Genomic DNA, 14,528 nt, shown 5'->3' with positions numbered 1-14,528 from the left:
AACATTTGCTGCAGATGTGGTCACTGTGGCTTGCAATGGGATCTGCCAGCTCCCACATCATACAGCTACAGCACATCACCTGCCCAGCCATCTCGATTTAGATAATTAATTTATTAATTAGCTTTGCAGTGGGTTTTTTCAAATTTGGTGCAGATTTCCCACCAACCAATCAGGTCACAGCTTTCCTGTGATGTCACTTTTTCAGTTTTGGCTTCAGATACTCTGTGCCCCAAGGTCACCGCTCCGGTGCTCCTCCCTCCAAGTCTGCTCGCTGGAGACAAGGCCGCGAATCCCAAGATAAACTAGATTTATCCTCACTGCTCTGGTGCTCCTCCCTCCAAGTCTGCTCCCAGGATTTACTCACCAATCAGCTGCTTTTTCTTTAAAATCCACTTTCAGAAGAGTGTCCCTCGCAGGTCTGGTACACATCTGAAGGCACTGCCTATTCCTCTTTTTTTTTAAGGTTGGAGGAGGAGGGAGGGATGGAAACACTACAGCAATGTAATGTTTGGGGCTATTCTGTTTTTTGACAGTGGGTCCTCTTCGATTCCCTCCTGAGTCGTGGCGGCTGCGGTGACTTCTCCCAGATTGCTTCAGTCACTTTTCACCAGTGCCCTCTGTTGGATGCTGTTCCTCCTGTTGAGTGCAAAAGTCCTTCTCCTCGATTCCCTCCTGTGTCGAGGTTGCTGCGGTGACTTCTCCCAGAATGCTCCAATCACTTCTCACCAGCGCCCTCTGTTGGGTGCTCTTCTTCCTGTTGAGTGCAAGAGTCCTTCTCCTTGATTCCCTCCTGATTCACGGTGGCTGCAGTGACTTCTCCCAGAATGCTTCAGTCACTTCTCACCAGTGCTCTCTGTTGGACAAGTACTTCATTGGCTGCAAATCTCTGGAACATCTCAGATCATGAAAAGTGCCAAATAAATGCAGATTCTTAAGTTCCTTTGCTTATATTAATAGCTTTTTTTTAAAAAGCCCCTAAAGTTTTAAAGTGTATTAATGGATAGAGCTATACCGATTGAGAAACTGTAGTTGTGAAGAATTATTCTGAGATGCAACTTTGTTTTCAACCACAATATTTTTGACATTTTAATAACTTATGCTTTGATTTTTGTTCTCATGTAATGTGAAATTTTTTGGGTGGAATTTTGATGGCTGTATTGCAGTGTGGGCTGAGTCTTAAAATGCACTGAGCTGTTCAAAAGTCAGTGTTGTTTTGTAATGCACTTAGCTTGTGCAACAGTGATGATTCAGTTGAACTTTTCAAGAGTTTGAAAAGAATTGATATGGGAGAAACTCACCCTGCCAGTGGGGATCTACAGTGGGTTGGGGCGGGGTGGGGGGGGTGCAGGGGGGTGGGCAGTGTAGTGGGGGAGAGATTGTGGGGAGCGTGGTGGGTAGCACAATCTTCACATCTGAGCTAGCCTATTCAAGAAAAAATTTTGGAAATGCTCCTTCATGAAAAGGGTGGCAGAAGTGTGGAATTCTCTGACAAAAAAAGCTGATGACCCCCCGCCCCCATTAATAAATGTAAATCTGAGATTGATTGTAAAAAGGGATATATAAAAAGGAGCCAAGGCAGGTGCGATGGAATTAAGATACAGATCAGCCATAATCACGCTGAATGGTGGAACTGGGTTGAAGGGCTGAATGGTCCCCTCTTCTGCCGAAATGCTAGTTGTAATTGATATACAGTGGTAGGAACTGTGTTTAAAACCTTGCACAAATGCCTACGTCAGTATTTGCTGGAGGTATTTGGACCCTGGCTGGTTAGTACCATTGTTATTACAGCAGGACTTTGACACAAATATCGTTTTAAACTTTAGTGTGCATTTCTTTAATATGTGTGTGGGGAAGGGAGAGGAGAGAGGGTGAGAGAGAGATGCAGGAGAGAGAGATTGGGAGAGTTTGGCAGGGTGGGTGGGGTAGGGAGGGGGAGAGAGAGAAACCGTGCAGGAGAAGAATTTCAATGTAGTAAAATAAGGCATGCGATGTCATGCCCAAATGGATACAAGTGAATTTTAACCTTTTTTGTGCGTTTGTTGGGAAGATGGAAGCAGATAGTTTACTTTTGTGAATGGTTGTGCTTTACCTTGGTTGTTGAATGGTGGTCAGTGTTCAAATTCCATATGTGAAATATGTTCTGTGTAAAACTAACCAGCAACATGCTACTCAGCGATTGCAATTGGACAACATTGCTCCTGTGTAACCAGCTCAAGGACAGAATTATTAACGATTCTGCAAGCCAGGGATTTGGTAGGTGCTTCTTGCATGTTAATAGAATCATAGAAGCTTATAGCACAGAAGCCATTCGGCCCATTGTTCCTGTCCTGGATATTTGAAAGAACAATCATGCTTAGTATCACAAACCTGCTTTTTGTCCTTAACTCTACAAGTTCCCCACCTCAGGGGATTTTCCAGCTCACTTTTAAAATTATTAATGGAATCAGCTTCCATTAGCTTTTCTGTTAGAACATTCCAAACCCGGACAACTGAGTAGGAAATAGATCCACTCGCTACCCCTCAGGATCAATTGCCAATGACTTTAAATCGATGACCTCTAGTTATTGACTCACTCACCAGGGAGAATTATTTTTCTCTATCTGATCCATCTGAACCTCATCACCTTGAAAGCCTCAGTTATGTCACCTGTTGATTTTCTCTTATTGCAAGGAGAACAGCCCTAACATTTCCAACAGTTTACTTCATAATGTAGCTTCATTGACTATCAATCGCTTTGGGATGTCCTGAGGCCATGAAAGGTGCTATAGAAGCGAAATACTTTTTTTTAAACCCCCCAATCTCTCCTCATAACCAAAATCCCTCAACACTGGTAACATCCCGGTGTAACCTCCTCCGTAGCCTTTCCTGAAGGTGCGGTGCCCACAATTTTCCGCAATATCCGAGCTGAGACTATCCTGTGATTTATGAAGTTCTAGAATGATCTCCATACTTTTATATTCTACTTGTCTATTTACAAACCCAAGTAACCCCTTAACCGCCTTAACAATTCGTCCTGCCATCTTTAAGTATTTGTGTATATGGACACCTAGATGTTTCTGCCCATCTGTTTGCCAACTTTGTTCACAGTTATGTTCAGTCCGCTGTCATAGCTATTTGGGTTGCGGGAAATCTACCTAATTGTGTGCTTGGGTGGTTTTAATGACCGTTCTGACTCACCTTATAAAGCTAACTGGGTTACAAAAATTACAAGATAGATAAGTTAGTGAGTCCACAAGCTCAACGGAGAAGTCACGTGCTACTCTGTACCGAGAAACTGATTCTTTCTCATTTTGTCTTTTGTTGAGACTCTGGACTGGCTCTTGATTCTGCAATTCCTGGCTCCGAGGTTAGAGTGCTATCTACACAGTCAAAGCTGGTCTGGCTCCAACCTATAAAACTCTTTAGTGGGAGCTGAAAGAGGTTCCTTCACTCTCTAACGTGCAGGTTAAATATGGCAGCTGATGTCATTGTATTAAAGCCAGTAAACCCCTCCCCTTAACTGTAACATTTAAAACATAAGTATAATGTAACCACCTCCTGTCTTAAGCTGCTGATTCAAAACGCTACTGAAGTTATTTTATAATGGAAGCATCATGCCTGATTGTTTGATTTTGCTGTTTCTGTTTATAATTCTTGTGAAACAGCAGGAAGGAAATTCTGTCTGATTTTTATGCATTTCTCAGCATAAAATGCATAAAAATATGACAACATTTGTAAAATTACTCTGAAAAGCTAGGCAAATAGCTTACCTATTCGGAATAATAATGAAGAACAATGAGCATTAGACAACTAGTAAGCTAACGCTTCCATTGTAAAACCTGTCGTGTTTTCCCTCCTAAATTCTTCCCTCCATCGAGAGAAACCACAGATGGAAATGATGCTTTTTTTCCAAATTGACTGCCCGTGCAGCATCCCTACTTCCAAAAATAAATAGCATGATTTTTTCCCCCAATCAAAACAGAGATAAACATGCCTTAATTGATATTTTACGCCACACTCACCCTCGTGTCTTCAGTCTGTGTGCAGGCAGCGTTGTAGCTCCGTTGTGACTGACTCACAACCTTTGCAAATCCTGCTTCCTGTAATGATGACCTCTTTCTGTAAGCAAAAATATATTTCCAATCTGGCCAAAAAAGAATCATGAATGCAAAAATAACTTTTGACCTTTCTTGCTCACTATATATATATATATAATATATATATAATAAATATATATATATATATATTTATATATATATATATATATATATATAGATATGTAATATATATATAAAAATATACATTATATTTTATAGATATATATCCCCATTTACCAGGCTGTATCCCATTTACCAGGCTGTATGCTGTTGCTGTCTCAGTCTCAGTCTGCTCTCAATTGGATCAAAATGAATAACTGGTCCTCGAACTACTTTAACGTTCAGAAAATGGTTTTATGCATTACTATTTGGTTTTGAAGGTGGCATGCAACCTCAGTGAAGGTCGTGGTCTGTCATAGCCCAGCCTGCAGCAGAAGTTATGACTGACACTCAAAAACCCCTTGGAAATTCTTTGTATGCAATAGGAGTTTCCCTTTCCATTCAACCCAGATCTGGTGAATGTTTAATCAAAGGTGATTTGGATATTTTCTGTATTAAAGGACCTGGGAGTACAAATAGGCAAAGAACTGATGACACCCTGTTCTATCCGTCCACTCTGCCCTTTCACCACATCTAACATCCCTTTGCAAATCCTTGTCCAACTGTTGGACAAGAAAGCTGGAAATAAAAACAGAAAATGCTGGAAAAACTCAGCAAGTCAGCGGTTGTGGAGCGAGAAACAGAGTTAACGTTTCAAATCCGTATGATTTCTTCAGAGCTGAAGAGAAGTAGAAATTGAATAGATTTTATACTGTATAAGAGAGGATGGAGCAGGTGGAGCAAGATAGAAGGTCTGGGATAGGTGATGGCTAAGGGGAGATTGACAAAGATATCATGGACATGAGTCAAAGGGAGTGTTAATGATAGTGTTAAAGACTAAAGAAGGTTTTGATAGTGGCAGAATGTGGTGAAAGCAGAACAAAGGTCAGCACTCTGTGAAAGCACCACATAGAAACAAGTGACTTGGGGGGGTGGGGTGGGGGGTGCTTTGGGAAGAAAGGATTTTAAAAATGAATAAATTAAAAAAAACAAATAAGAATAAAAATAAAACTACAAGTTAAAATTAAAGAAAGGAATAGAGATGGAGGAGAGAGTTCATTGTCTGAAGTTGTTGAACTCAATGTTAATCCTGGAAGGCTGTAAAGTGCCTACAGCATTCCGAACTTTACATTGAGCCCGGATCACCATAGCATTAGCCTGGGCCTCTGGATTACTAATTCACTAACATCACCACTGCGCCAACATCTTCCCTCTTAATCTATGCACAGCAAACCCCCAAAAGCAGCAATGAGACGGGTAATTTTATGCCAGGTTTTTTTTTTGAGATGTCAGTTAAAGGATAAATATTGTGATGTAGGTATTTTACCTTCCAGACTTAACACTGAGATCAACAACTTTAGACCATGAACTCTCTTGTCCATCTCTACTCCTCTTTTAAAAAAAAAATAACTTCTTTTTTTATTCTTCTTATTATTTATTTATATTTTTATTTTGTATTTATTTATTATTAATTTTTAAAATCCTTTATCCTCAAACCCCCCCCCCATTCCCACAGGACCATCTGTCACTTGTTTCTATGTGGTGCTTTCACAGAGCGCTCACCCTTGTTCTGCTATTAACACATTCTGCCACTATCAGTACCTTCTTTAGTCTTTAATACACCCTTTGTCTTATGTCCATGACATCTTTGTCAATCTCTCCTTATCCATCACCTATCCTGGGCCTTCTATCTTGCTCCACCCCCTCTTAAACACAATAAAATCCATCACATTTCTACTTCTCTATAACTCTGAAGAAGAATCATACAGGCTTGAAACATTAACTCTGTTTCTCTCTCCGCAGATGCTGACAGACCTGCTGAGTTTTTACAGCATTTTCTGTTTTTATTTCAGATTTGCAGTATTCACAGTACTTTGCTTTAAAATAAAAGTTGGTGATGTGTTACAAGTTGTTGTTGTCGATGCATTGTAAGCTGATTCTTCTCTCTCTCTTTCTCTCTCTCTCTTTCTTTTCAGGAAGACTTGTTGACCACTGAGGAGGTGGCCATTTTGTTGATGTATTTTCTTGAATGTCAGGTACTGGAATGAAAGTGCGGTGGACTAAGTTCGAAACTAGGCAGTTGTAAGTTGTTGCATTTGCAATACCAAACAGCTCTATATGTTGCTGGCAGTATTGGTTCCATGACCACTTCCAAACCATCTCTGTTTTCATGTCCATTAGACTTAACTGAGTTGCTCTACCAAGCAGGTCACTCCTTCCTGTGTATAACACGAAAGATGGCCTGGAACTAAAATAAAAGATGGTGCATGAATGGGTAGCACTCTTGCCTCTGAAAAGCTGAAGTTATAGGCTAACATTCTCATTGAAACAGTACCATGGGATGTTTACAGAATGGTAGGGGATTTCTCCCGGATGTATAGCTCAATGTTTATCCTTTAACTGGCATGTCTTTTTTAAACAAAACCTGGTATAAAATTACCTGTCTCATTCCTTTTCGGAGGTTTGCTGTGCATTAATTAAGGGGAGATCGTGGCATAGTGGTAATGTCACTTGGCTAGTAATCCAGAAGCCCAGGCTAATGCTGTGGGGACATGGGTTCGAATCTCACCATGGCAGCTGGTGGAATTTAAATTCATTTAAGAAATCTGGAATATAAAACCTAGTCTAAATAACCATGACAACTATCATCAATTGTTGTAAAAACCCATCTGGTCAGCAAATGTCCTTTAGGGAATTAAGTCTGCCATCCTTACCTGGTTTGGCTTACATGTGACTCAAATGGTTGAAACTTAACTGCCCTCTGAAACGGCTGAGCAAGCCACTCTGTTCATGGGTGATTAGGGATGGGCAACAAGTGCTGGCATTGCCAGTGCCACCCACATCCCATGAAAGAATTTTAAAAATTGACAGTCATATTTCCTATCTTACAAAATTTCCTACACTTCAAGTACGTCATTGGCTGTAAAATACATGGGGATGCCCTAAGATTGTGAAATTCTTTGCAGGGCATCATTAGTGAGACTCGTAGCTTTAGCTGGAGATTTAAGTGAAGTTCCTTCATCACATGCTTCCTGTAAATTCAGTCCCCATTCTTTACCATTGCTCAGAGATGTGTTTGACCAAGGAGTTGGTAGGATTGATACAGGTGAACTGTTTCCTCTGTTGGAGAAGCCCAAGTCAAAGGTTCATAACACCAGAATTTGAGCCAAGCCATTCAGGGGTGATGTCAGGAAGCACTTCTTTACACACAGGGTAATGAAAATCTGAAAACTTCTCCACCCTCTCCCACCTTTGCCCAGATACCTGTTGAGGGGGTCAGTTGAAAACTTCAAAACTGAGATTGCCAGATTTTTGCTGTGTACATGTTTTTAAGGGTTATAGAACCAAGGTGAATAGATGAAATTACACACAGTAATGAAATTAAACACAGATCAACCATGATCAAATTGAAAGGTAGGCTGGGCTTGAGGGGCTGAATGGCCACTTCCTGTTCCTGTGACCCTGGATGCAATCACATATAAAAGAGTTAGTTTGACAGCAGGTGAGGGTTCTGTGGGAGGCCTAGACTGATGGTCCCTTCATCTCCCTCCCTAGCAGTGTCTCCACCAGTGTCACCACATAACCCAAAGGGTGCATGTTGACCTTTTTCCTCTCCGATAAAAAGATTGGGTTTCCAGTCATTTTTGGAATAAGCCACCCCCCTCCGTGTCATATAGGAATGACTCTAGGCAGCTTACAGGACTCTGTGCTCACCAGAATAGGGCAAACAGTTGTGGCAAGATTTTGAAGTTATTGAAACTATGGAATAAATGAGAGGGATCACAACGTGTCAATACTCTGCTTTCTTATTTCATGTGTTGAATTTTCTGCTTGGTAAAGTGGGGAATGGAAATCTTTCCATTTTGGATATCCCTGCCTCAAACTCAAACATTCCCAGGTCATGATATACACTTTGACACAGAAAGTACTTACATTTATATAGTGCCTTCCGTGACCTCAGGCTGCAAAGTGTTTGGGGAGGCCCTATCAAGTGTGCTCACTGTTGTAACATAGAAAGCACAGCAGCCGATTTGCACGCAGCTAACTCCCACAGCCTGCTGTGTGCTAACGATAATCTGTTTTAGTGATGCTGGTTGAGCGGTAAATGCTGACCAGGATATGAGGGAGAACCTCCTTCTCTTCTTCGAAATAGTGCCATAGGATCTTTTGCATTCACCTGAGAAAACGGTTGGGGCTTTGGTTTAACACTGTTTCCTGAAAGACGACACCTCTGGCAGTGCTGCACTGTCTCGGTACTGCACTGGAGTGTCAGCCTAGATTGCAGTGTCAGGTCTCCAGAGTGGGATAAGAACCCATGACCTTCTCCACTGAGTCAGGGCTCAGAACAAGACTGTCTCTACTCTGCCCAACAGTGTCTTATCAAAATGCTCCACGGGATGATGTTTCTCCATGTCCTCTGGCAAATATCAGGCCCAGGATTTTATGGCCTCACCAATGCATGTCTCTCCCACTAGGGGGATGCAGTGAGCCATTTAAATCTCCATTCAGTTCGGCGGGTCCATAATATTGCACTGGGTGGGAGGGGCTGTAAAATCCTGGCCTGTGTGGTGAGATAGTCAGCTAGGGTGGTTTTGTGTCATGTGTCTGAGTTTGCTAGGAACCAGGTGGAGACATGGGACCAGTGGAGCCGGAGGCAGCTTCCATCTCATCTGTGCTAGCTTTGGACTTGGCTACCAGGGTTGACAAATTGGATTTCCATTCCCCACTTTGCCAAGCAGAAAATTCAATATTCCTAAACTCTGGAGTTCCCTCCCTAAACCTTTCCACCTCTCACTCCTCTAAGATGTTCCTCAAAACCTACTCCTTTGATCAAGCTCTGAAGGAGAGTCATACAGACTCCAAACGTTAACTCTGTTTCTCTCTTCACAAATGCTGCCAGACCTGCTGAGTTTTTCCAGCATTTTCTGTTTTTATTTCAGTTTTCCAGCATCCTCACTATTTTGCTTTTACCTTTGATCAAGCTATTGTTTATAGGCCCTAATATCTCCTGATGTGACTTGATGCTCAATTCTGTCTGATAAAACTCCTGTGAAGCTCCTTGTGGTGGCCTATGAAGTTGAAGGTGCTACATAAATGCAATTTGTTGTTGTTTGGTGATTGTGCGACACCAGGTAATGCCTGACCCAGTAGACCAGCTGCCTGCCTGTTTCTCCACTTTCACTACTTATTTGAGTAAATACTTAATGCCTGAGAATTGTTTTGTCAGGGTGTGTGCTTTTGGAAGTGAGAGACAGATTATTCACTTATACAGATGTTTAGAATTGAGATAGAAGATAGGAATTGGTTGGGTTTTGATTTTTAATTAATCTCTTCTGTAAATCCAGCTGTTTGATCTGACGTACTGTTTCTATTTTCAGTTACACTGACTCCTCGGGGAGGCAGATCTTGATGCACAGTTTGACACAGAGTAACTTAAATTTATATGGCGCCTTTCACAATCACAGGGTGTAGTGTGCTTGGGGATACCCTATCAAGTGTGCTCACTGTTCTAATGTAGAAAACACAGCAACCAATTTGGACGCAGCAAACTCTCAGCCTGCAGTGTGATAATGATTCGATGATCTGTTTTAGTGATGCTGTCTGAGGGGTAAATGTTGGCAGAATACGAGTGAGAACCTCCCGCTCTTCTTCGAGTAGCTCCATGGGATCTTTTGCATTCACCTGAGAAGATGGTCGGGACCTAGGACCTGACACGTTTCAATTATACAGATGTTTATTAATGTGTTAAAAGATAGCAATTGGTTTTGTTTTGATTTTTAAATTAATTTGTTACTTTTATCTGTAGAATTCATACCTCATGTGGACTGAAATCGGGATTCACAATAGAACCGGGTACAATCCCATGGGAGCTGACTCTCTCCCCAAGATAATCGAAGGTGTTCAGCAGCACCACCCTCAACATTCAAGGTTTGCGTGTTTTTATTTTATGAATGATGCCTTCGACTACCCAGAGCCAGACCTTCCAGGAGTGAAATTAGGAGACACTCCTTCACACGAAGGGTAGTAGGGGTTTGAAGCTCTGTTCAGCAAATGGCAATAGATGCTGGATCAATTGTTCATTTTAAAACTGAGATTGATATATTTTTTTGTTTACCAGCGGTATTAAGGGGCAAAGGCCCCTTGGAATTAGGTCACAGATCTTATTGGATAGCGGAACAGGCTCAAGGGCTGAATTTTTTTTTCCATTTATTACTTCATGGGATGTGGGCGCCGTTGGCAAAGCCCAGCATTTGTGGCCCGTCCCTAATTGCCCTTGACCTGAATGGCTTGCTCGGCCATTTCAGAGGGGCAGCTGAGTGTCAAACAGGTTGCTGTGGGTCTGGAGTCACGTGTAGGCCTGACCGGGTAAGGATGATAGATTTCCTTCACTAAAGGACATTAATGAACCAGATGGGTTTTTTATGACCATCAATGATAGCTGTCATTGTCACCATTACTGAGACTAGTTTTCAATTCCAGATTTTTTTATTAATTAAATTTAAATTCCATCAGCTGCCATGTGCAGACCATTAGCCTGGGTCTTTGGGTTACGAGGGCCAGTGACATTACCATTGCATCACCACCTCCCCCTAAATGGCCTCCTCCTATTCCTATGGTGGCTGCAGTTTCCATGGCATTGTGGCGAGGTGAGCCAATGGGCTGCAGCTGAGTACAAAATGGGGGTGAGATCCACCTGGAGGCACTGGTACTGTCAGGACGATAAAAGTACCATCTGGACCAAGTGCTGGACTGTTCCCTCATTCTCTATATTACCTAAACTCTGACCCAAAGGGACCTCTAAAGCCCAGCCGCCCAATTTCTTGCTCATGCTTCTTACGCAATTTTCCCTCCAAGCTCAGTCTCTGAGGCGAATCACTTGGATCTTTTCGAAAGGAAACTACAACAACAACCACTTTTTTTTTATATATATATATATATAGCACCTTTTAAAGTAATGAAACAACCCAAAGTGCACCACAGGAGTTTTATAAAACAAGGAATGACACCAAGGAACACGAGGGGATTTTAAATCAGGCGACTAAAAGCTTGAGGTAGGTTTTAAGAAGTGTTTTAAAGGAGGAGAGTGTAGTATTGAGGTAGAGATGTGTAAGGAGGGAATTCCAGAGCTTGGGGCCCAGGTAACTGGTTGGGCAATTAAAATTGAGGTTGCGCGAGAGGCTAGAATTAGAGGAACGTAGACATCTCGGAGGATTATGGGGTTCAAGGGGATTACAGTGATGGGGAGGGATGAGCCAATGAAGGGATTTGAAAATAAGGATAAGAATTTTAAAATCAAGACATTCCTTGACTGGGAGCCAGTGCAAGTCAGCGAGCGCAGGGGTGAAAGGTGAACGGGACTTGCTGCGAGTTAAGAGATGACAGCAGAACTATGGATCACTTCAGATTTATGGAGGGTAGAATGGGGGAGACCAGCCAGGAATGTGTTGGAATAACCCAGTCCAGACATAACATAGGCATGGATGAGGGTTTCTGCAGCGGATGAGCTGAGACAGGGGGTGAAGTCAGGCTGTGTTGTTACGGAGGCGGAAATAGATGGCCTTAGTGATTGCATGAATGTGAGATTGGAAGCTTTTCTCGGGATCAGATGTGTCACCAAGACTGCGAACCGACTGACTTAATCTCAGATTGTTGCCAGGGAGAGGGATGGAGTCAGGAGCGAGGGAGTTGCCTGACTGGGTGGTCAATGAGGATTAGCGAGCAACTGTGAAGGAAGTGGGTGAACGGGACTTGGTGCCAGTTAGGACACGGGCAGCAGCCATTTGGATAAAGACACTGAAGAAATTAGAAATGAATAGGCCTGGAGGATTGAAAATGACAGATTTTCGAGCTGCTCCCTCACTGGGTGACGTTCCTCAAATCAGAACATTGAGATCTGTTGGTATCAGCAACTCGAGATATTGACAAATTATTGGAAAGTCGGAGATAAATTCATGGGGTGACATGCTGGAAAGTAGTGCGGTGCTGAGTTTTTCCAGCTTTCTTTTGTTGTTCTTTCAGGCAATTGGTGCATTTGGTGCTGTCAGTCTGTCTTTGACTCCCACACTCTGAGTGTAGCTCCCCATGGACTGAGGGTTCACTGGGTTCACCCACTGTATCCTACTTCCATTAACAAAGAAAAATCAAATCACCTCCTGCACCGACCCTACCCCCAGCCCCACCCCCATCGCCCCCCCAACCCGAGCAACTTGTCTTTGGTGAACTAACAGGTAATCTGTCTGCTTTCACTTTCAGAGAAGTGATCCTAAAATATTACGAATACCTCAAGATCAACTTCAGCCAGGAATTCTCAGACCATGGATTGGGGATGGTCAGTAGGATATGTGACCTCATCCACAAAGTACAAAGACAGGTTTGTGACAACATGAGTAAAGTGGGGAAAAAAAATCACCGTTCAAGCTATATGGTGAGAGTTTTCCCCTTGTTGTGCGTCCCATGTGGGAGCAGGCGCTGACCCGATCGCCGCCCACAATCAGGTCCGCGCTGCCATTTTACACGGGCGGCCTAGTTAAGGCCCGCCCAGCGTAGTTCGTGACTCCCAAGGATAGCGGGAGTGGGCAGGTGGCGGTGGGTGTCCACAGACCGGCAGGTCCAGTGGTGACCCAGTGGCCTGTTCAAATGAAGGCCTGGCAGCCTTCGCAAGGCTGCTCACAATGGCCGGGAGAACATCACATCAGAGGGGCAATGTGCATGACGCAAGTCCAGAGGGTAGGCCATGGGGGCAGGCCAGGCCGGAGGGTAGGCCATGGGGGCCAGGCCAGGCCAGGCCGGAGGGTAGGCCATGGGGGCCTGGCCAGGCCAGGCCGGAGGGTAGGCCATGGGGGCCAGGCCAGGCCAGGCCGGAGGGTAGGCCATGGGGGCCAGGCCAGGCCAGGCCGGAGGGTAGGCCATGGGGGCCAGGCCGGAGGGTAGGCCATGGGGGCCAGGCCAGGCCAGGCCGGAGGGTAGGCCATGGGGGCCAGGCCAGGCCAGGCCGGAGGGTAGGCCATGGGGGCCAGGCCAGGCCAGGCCGGAGGGTAGGCCATGGGGGCCAGGCCAGGCCAGGCCGGAGGGTAGGCCATGGGGGCCAGGCCAGGCCAGGCCGGAGGGTAGGCCATGGGGGCCAGGCCAGGCCGGAGGGTAGGCCGTGGGGGCCAGGCCAGGCCAGGCCGGAGGGTAGGCCATGGGGGCAGGCCAGGCCGGAGGGTAGGCCACTGGGGGCAGGCCAGGCCGGAGGGTAGGCCATGGGGGCAGGCCAGGCCGGAGGGTAGGCCATGGGGGCCAGGCCAGGCCGGAGGGTAGGCCATGGGGGCCAGGCCAGGCCAGGCCGAAGGGTAGGCCACTGGGGGCAGGCCAGGCCGGAGGGTAGGCCATGGGGGCCAGGCCAGGCCAGGCCGGAGGGTAGGCCATGGGGGCCAGGCCAGGCCAGGCCAGGCCGGAGGGTAGGCCATGGGGGCAGTGTGCCCCTCGTTTCTCTGGCGAGTGTCTAGCTGCCCTCCTGGAGGAGGTGGAAGTGCGACGGGAGGTCCTTCTTCCGAGGGATGGCGGGCGGAGGCCTCCCCACCTAACCAGACGTGCGTGGGAGGAGGTGGCCGAGAGTGAGCTCCCATGATGAGGTGCGGCGCATGTGGGTCCATTGCCGCAAAAGATTCAACGACCTCCTGCGCTCGGGGAGGGTGAGTACCATGTTGGCTCAGGTCACTTAATGCAGCTGTCACCCTTTTCTCCCAGCCACCCAACCTCTCCACCCACCACTACCCCCTTCCCCACCCCCCCACAACAGGACAGCGCAGTGAGCAGGCTGCCTCAGATGCCAGTGAGAGGACAGCAGCTAGATGTAATATTAAATTTAAGGCATCTTAGGCACATCACGGGTTTCTCACTGGTGCTGGACAGTAGTAGTTTCTGGAAGTCTTGGTGTGATGTCCAACACCATTTTTATGCTTTATGAAGTTACACTTGTTCCCTCAATAAATTTTGACATGTTGCCATGCCTTAGGGTAATTCCTTACTTCTGCAAGTGGACAGGAAGCCCATGATGTTATGAGTGAGTTGTTTGACATTGAGCTTTATTGACAAGAGCCTTAGTTAATATTACAATCCAGGCAGATTTAGCACTCAGGTATTGAGTGTAGAGCCTGTAGCCCTGGCGTGTGTTGAAGATTCATCTGTGGTGTGCCAGCTGAAGTTCTTAGGATTAAAGCCTCCCGGGTGTCCCTGCCTCCCTGGAGTATTCCCGGGTTAGTGTCTGTCCCCTCAGCGTTCTCCTGTGTGTGCTCATCCTCGGACTCTCTGCTAGACTCATCGTGTGCATCTGGAGAAACTGCATCTACGTCTTCCTCATCCACTGCTTCA

The 14,528-nt window shown here is 45.2% G+C and overlaps 1 protein-coding gene across 7 annotated transcripts in view; it reads left to right on the top strand.

Annotated features, from left to right (window-relative positions):
• LOC121269647 overlaps nt 1-14,528 on the top strand; it is a 52,223-nt gene that overhangs the window by 9,498 nt on the left and 28,197 nt on the right. For 6 of the 7 annotated variants that reach the window (XM_041174408.1, XM_041174410.1, XM_041174407.1 and 3 more), the window contains exons 3-4: nt 9,982-10,103; nt 12,429-12,546. In XM_041174408.1, coding sequence (XP_041030342.1) covers nt 9,982-10,103; nt 12,429-12,546 — 240 coding nt within the window. Of the gene's footprint in view, nt 1-6,151; nt 6,258-9,981; nt 10,104-12,428; nt 12,547-14,528 lie in introns of all 7 variants that reach the window. The other variant, XM_041174406.1, reaches the window with a different exon arrangement.

The sequence above is a fragment of the Carcharodon carcharias genome, chromosome 25, assembly GCF_017639515.1.
Source record: "Carcharodon carcharias isolate sCarCar2 chromosome 25, sCarCar2.pri, whole genome shotgun sequence".
NCBI lineage: Eukaryota > Metazoa > Chordata > Chondrichthyes > Lamniformes > Lamnidae > Carcharodon > Carcharodon carcharias.
Note: the sequence above shows the minus strand (reverse complement) of the source record. Positions and strands in the feature narration are given on the sequence as shown.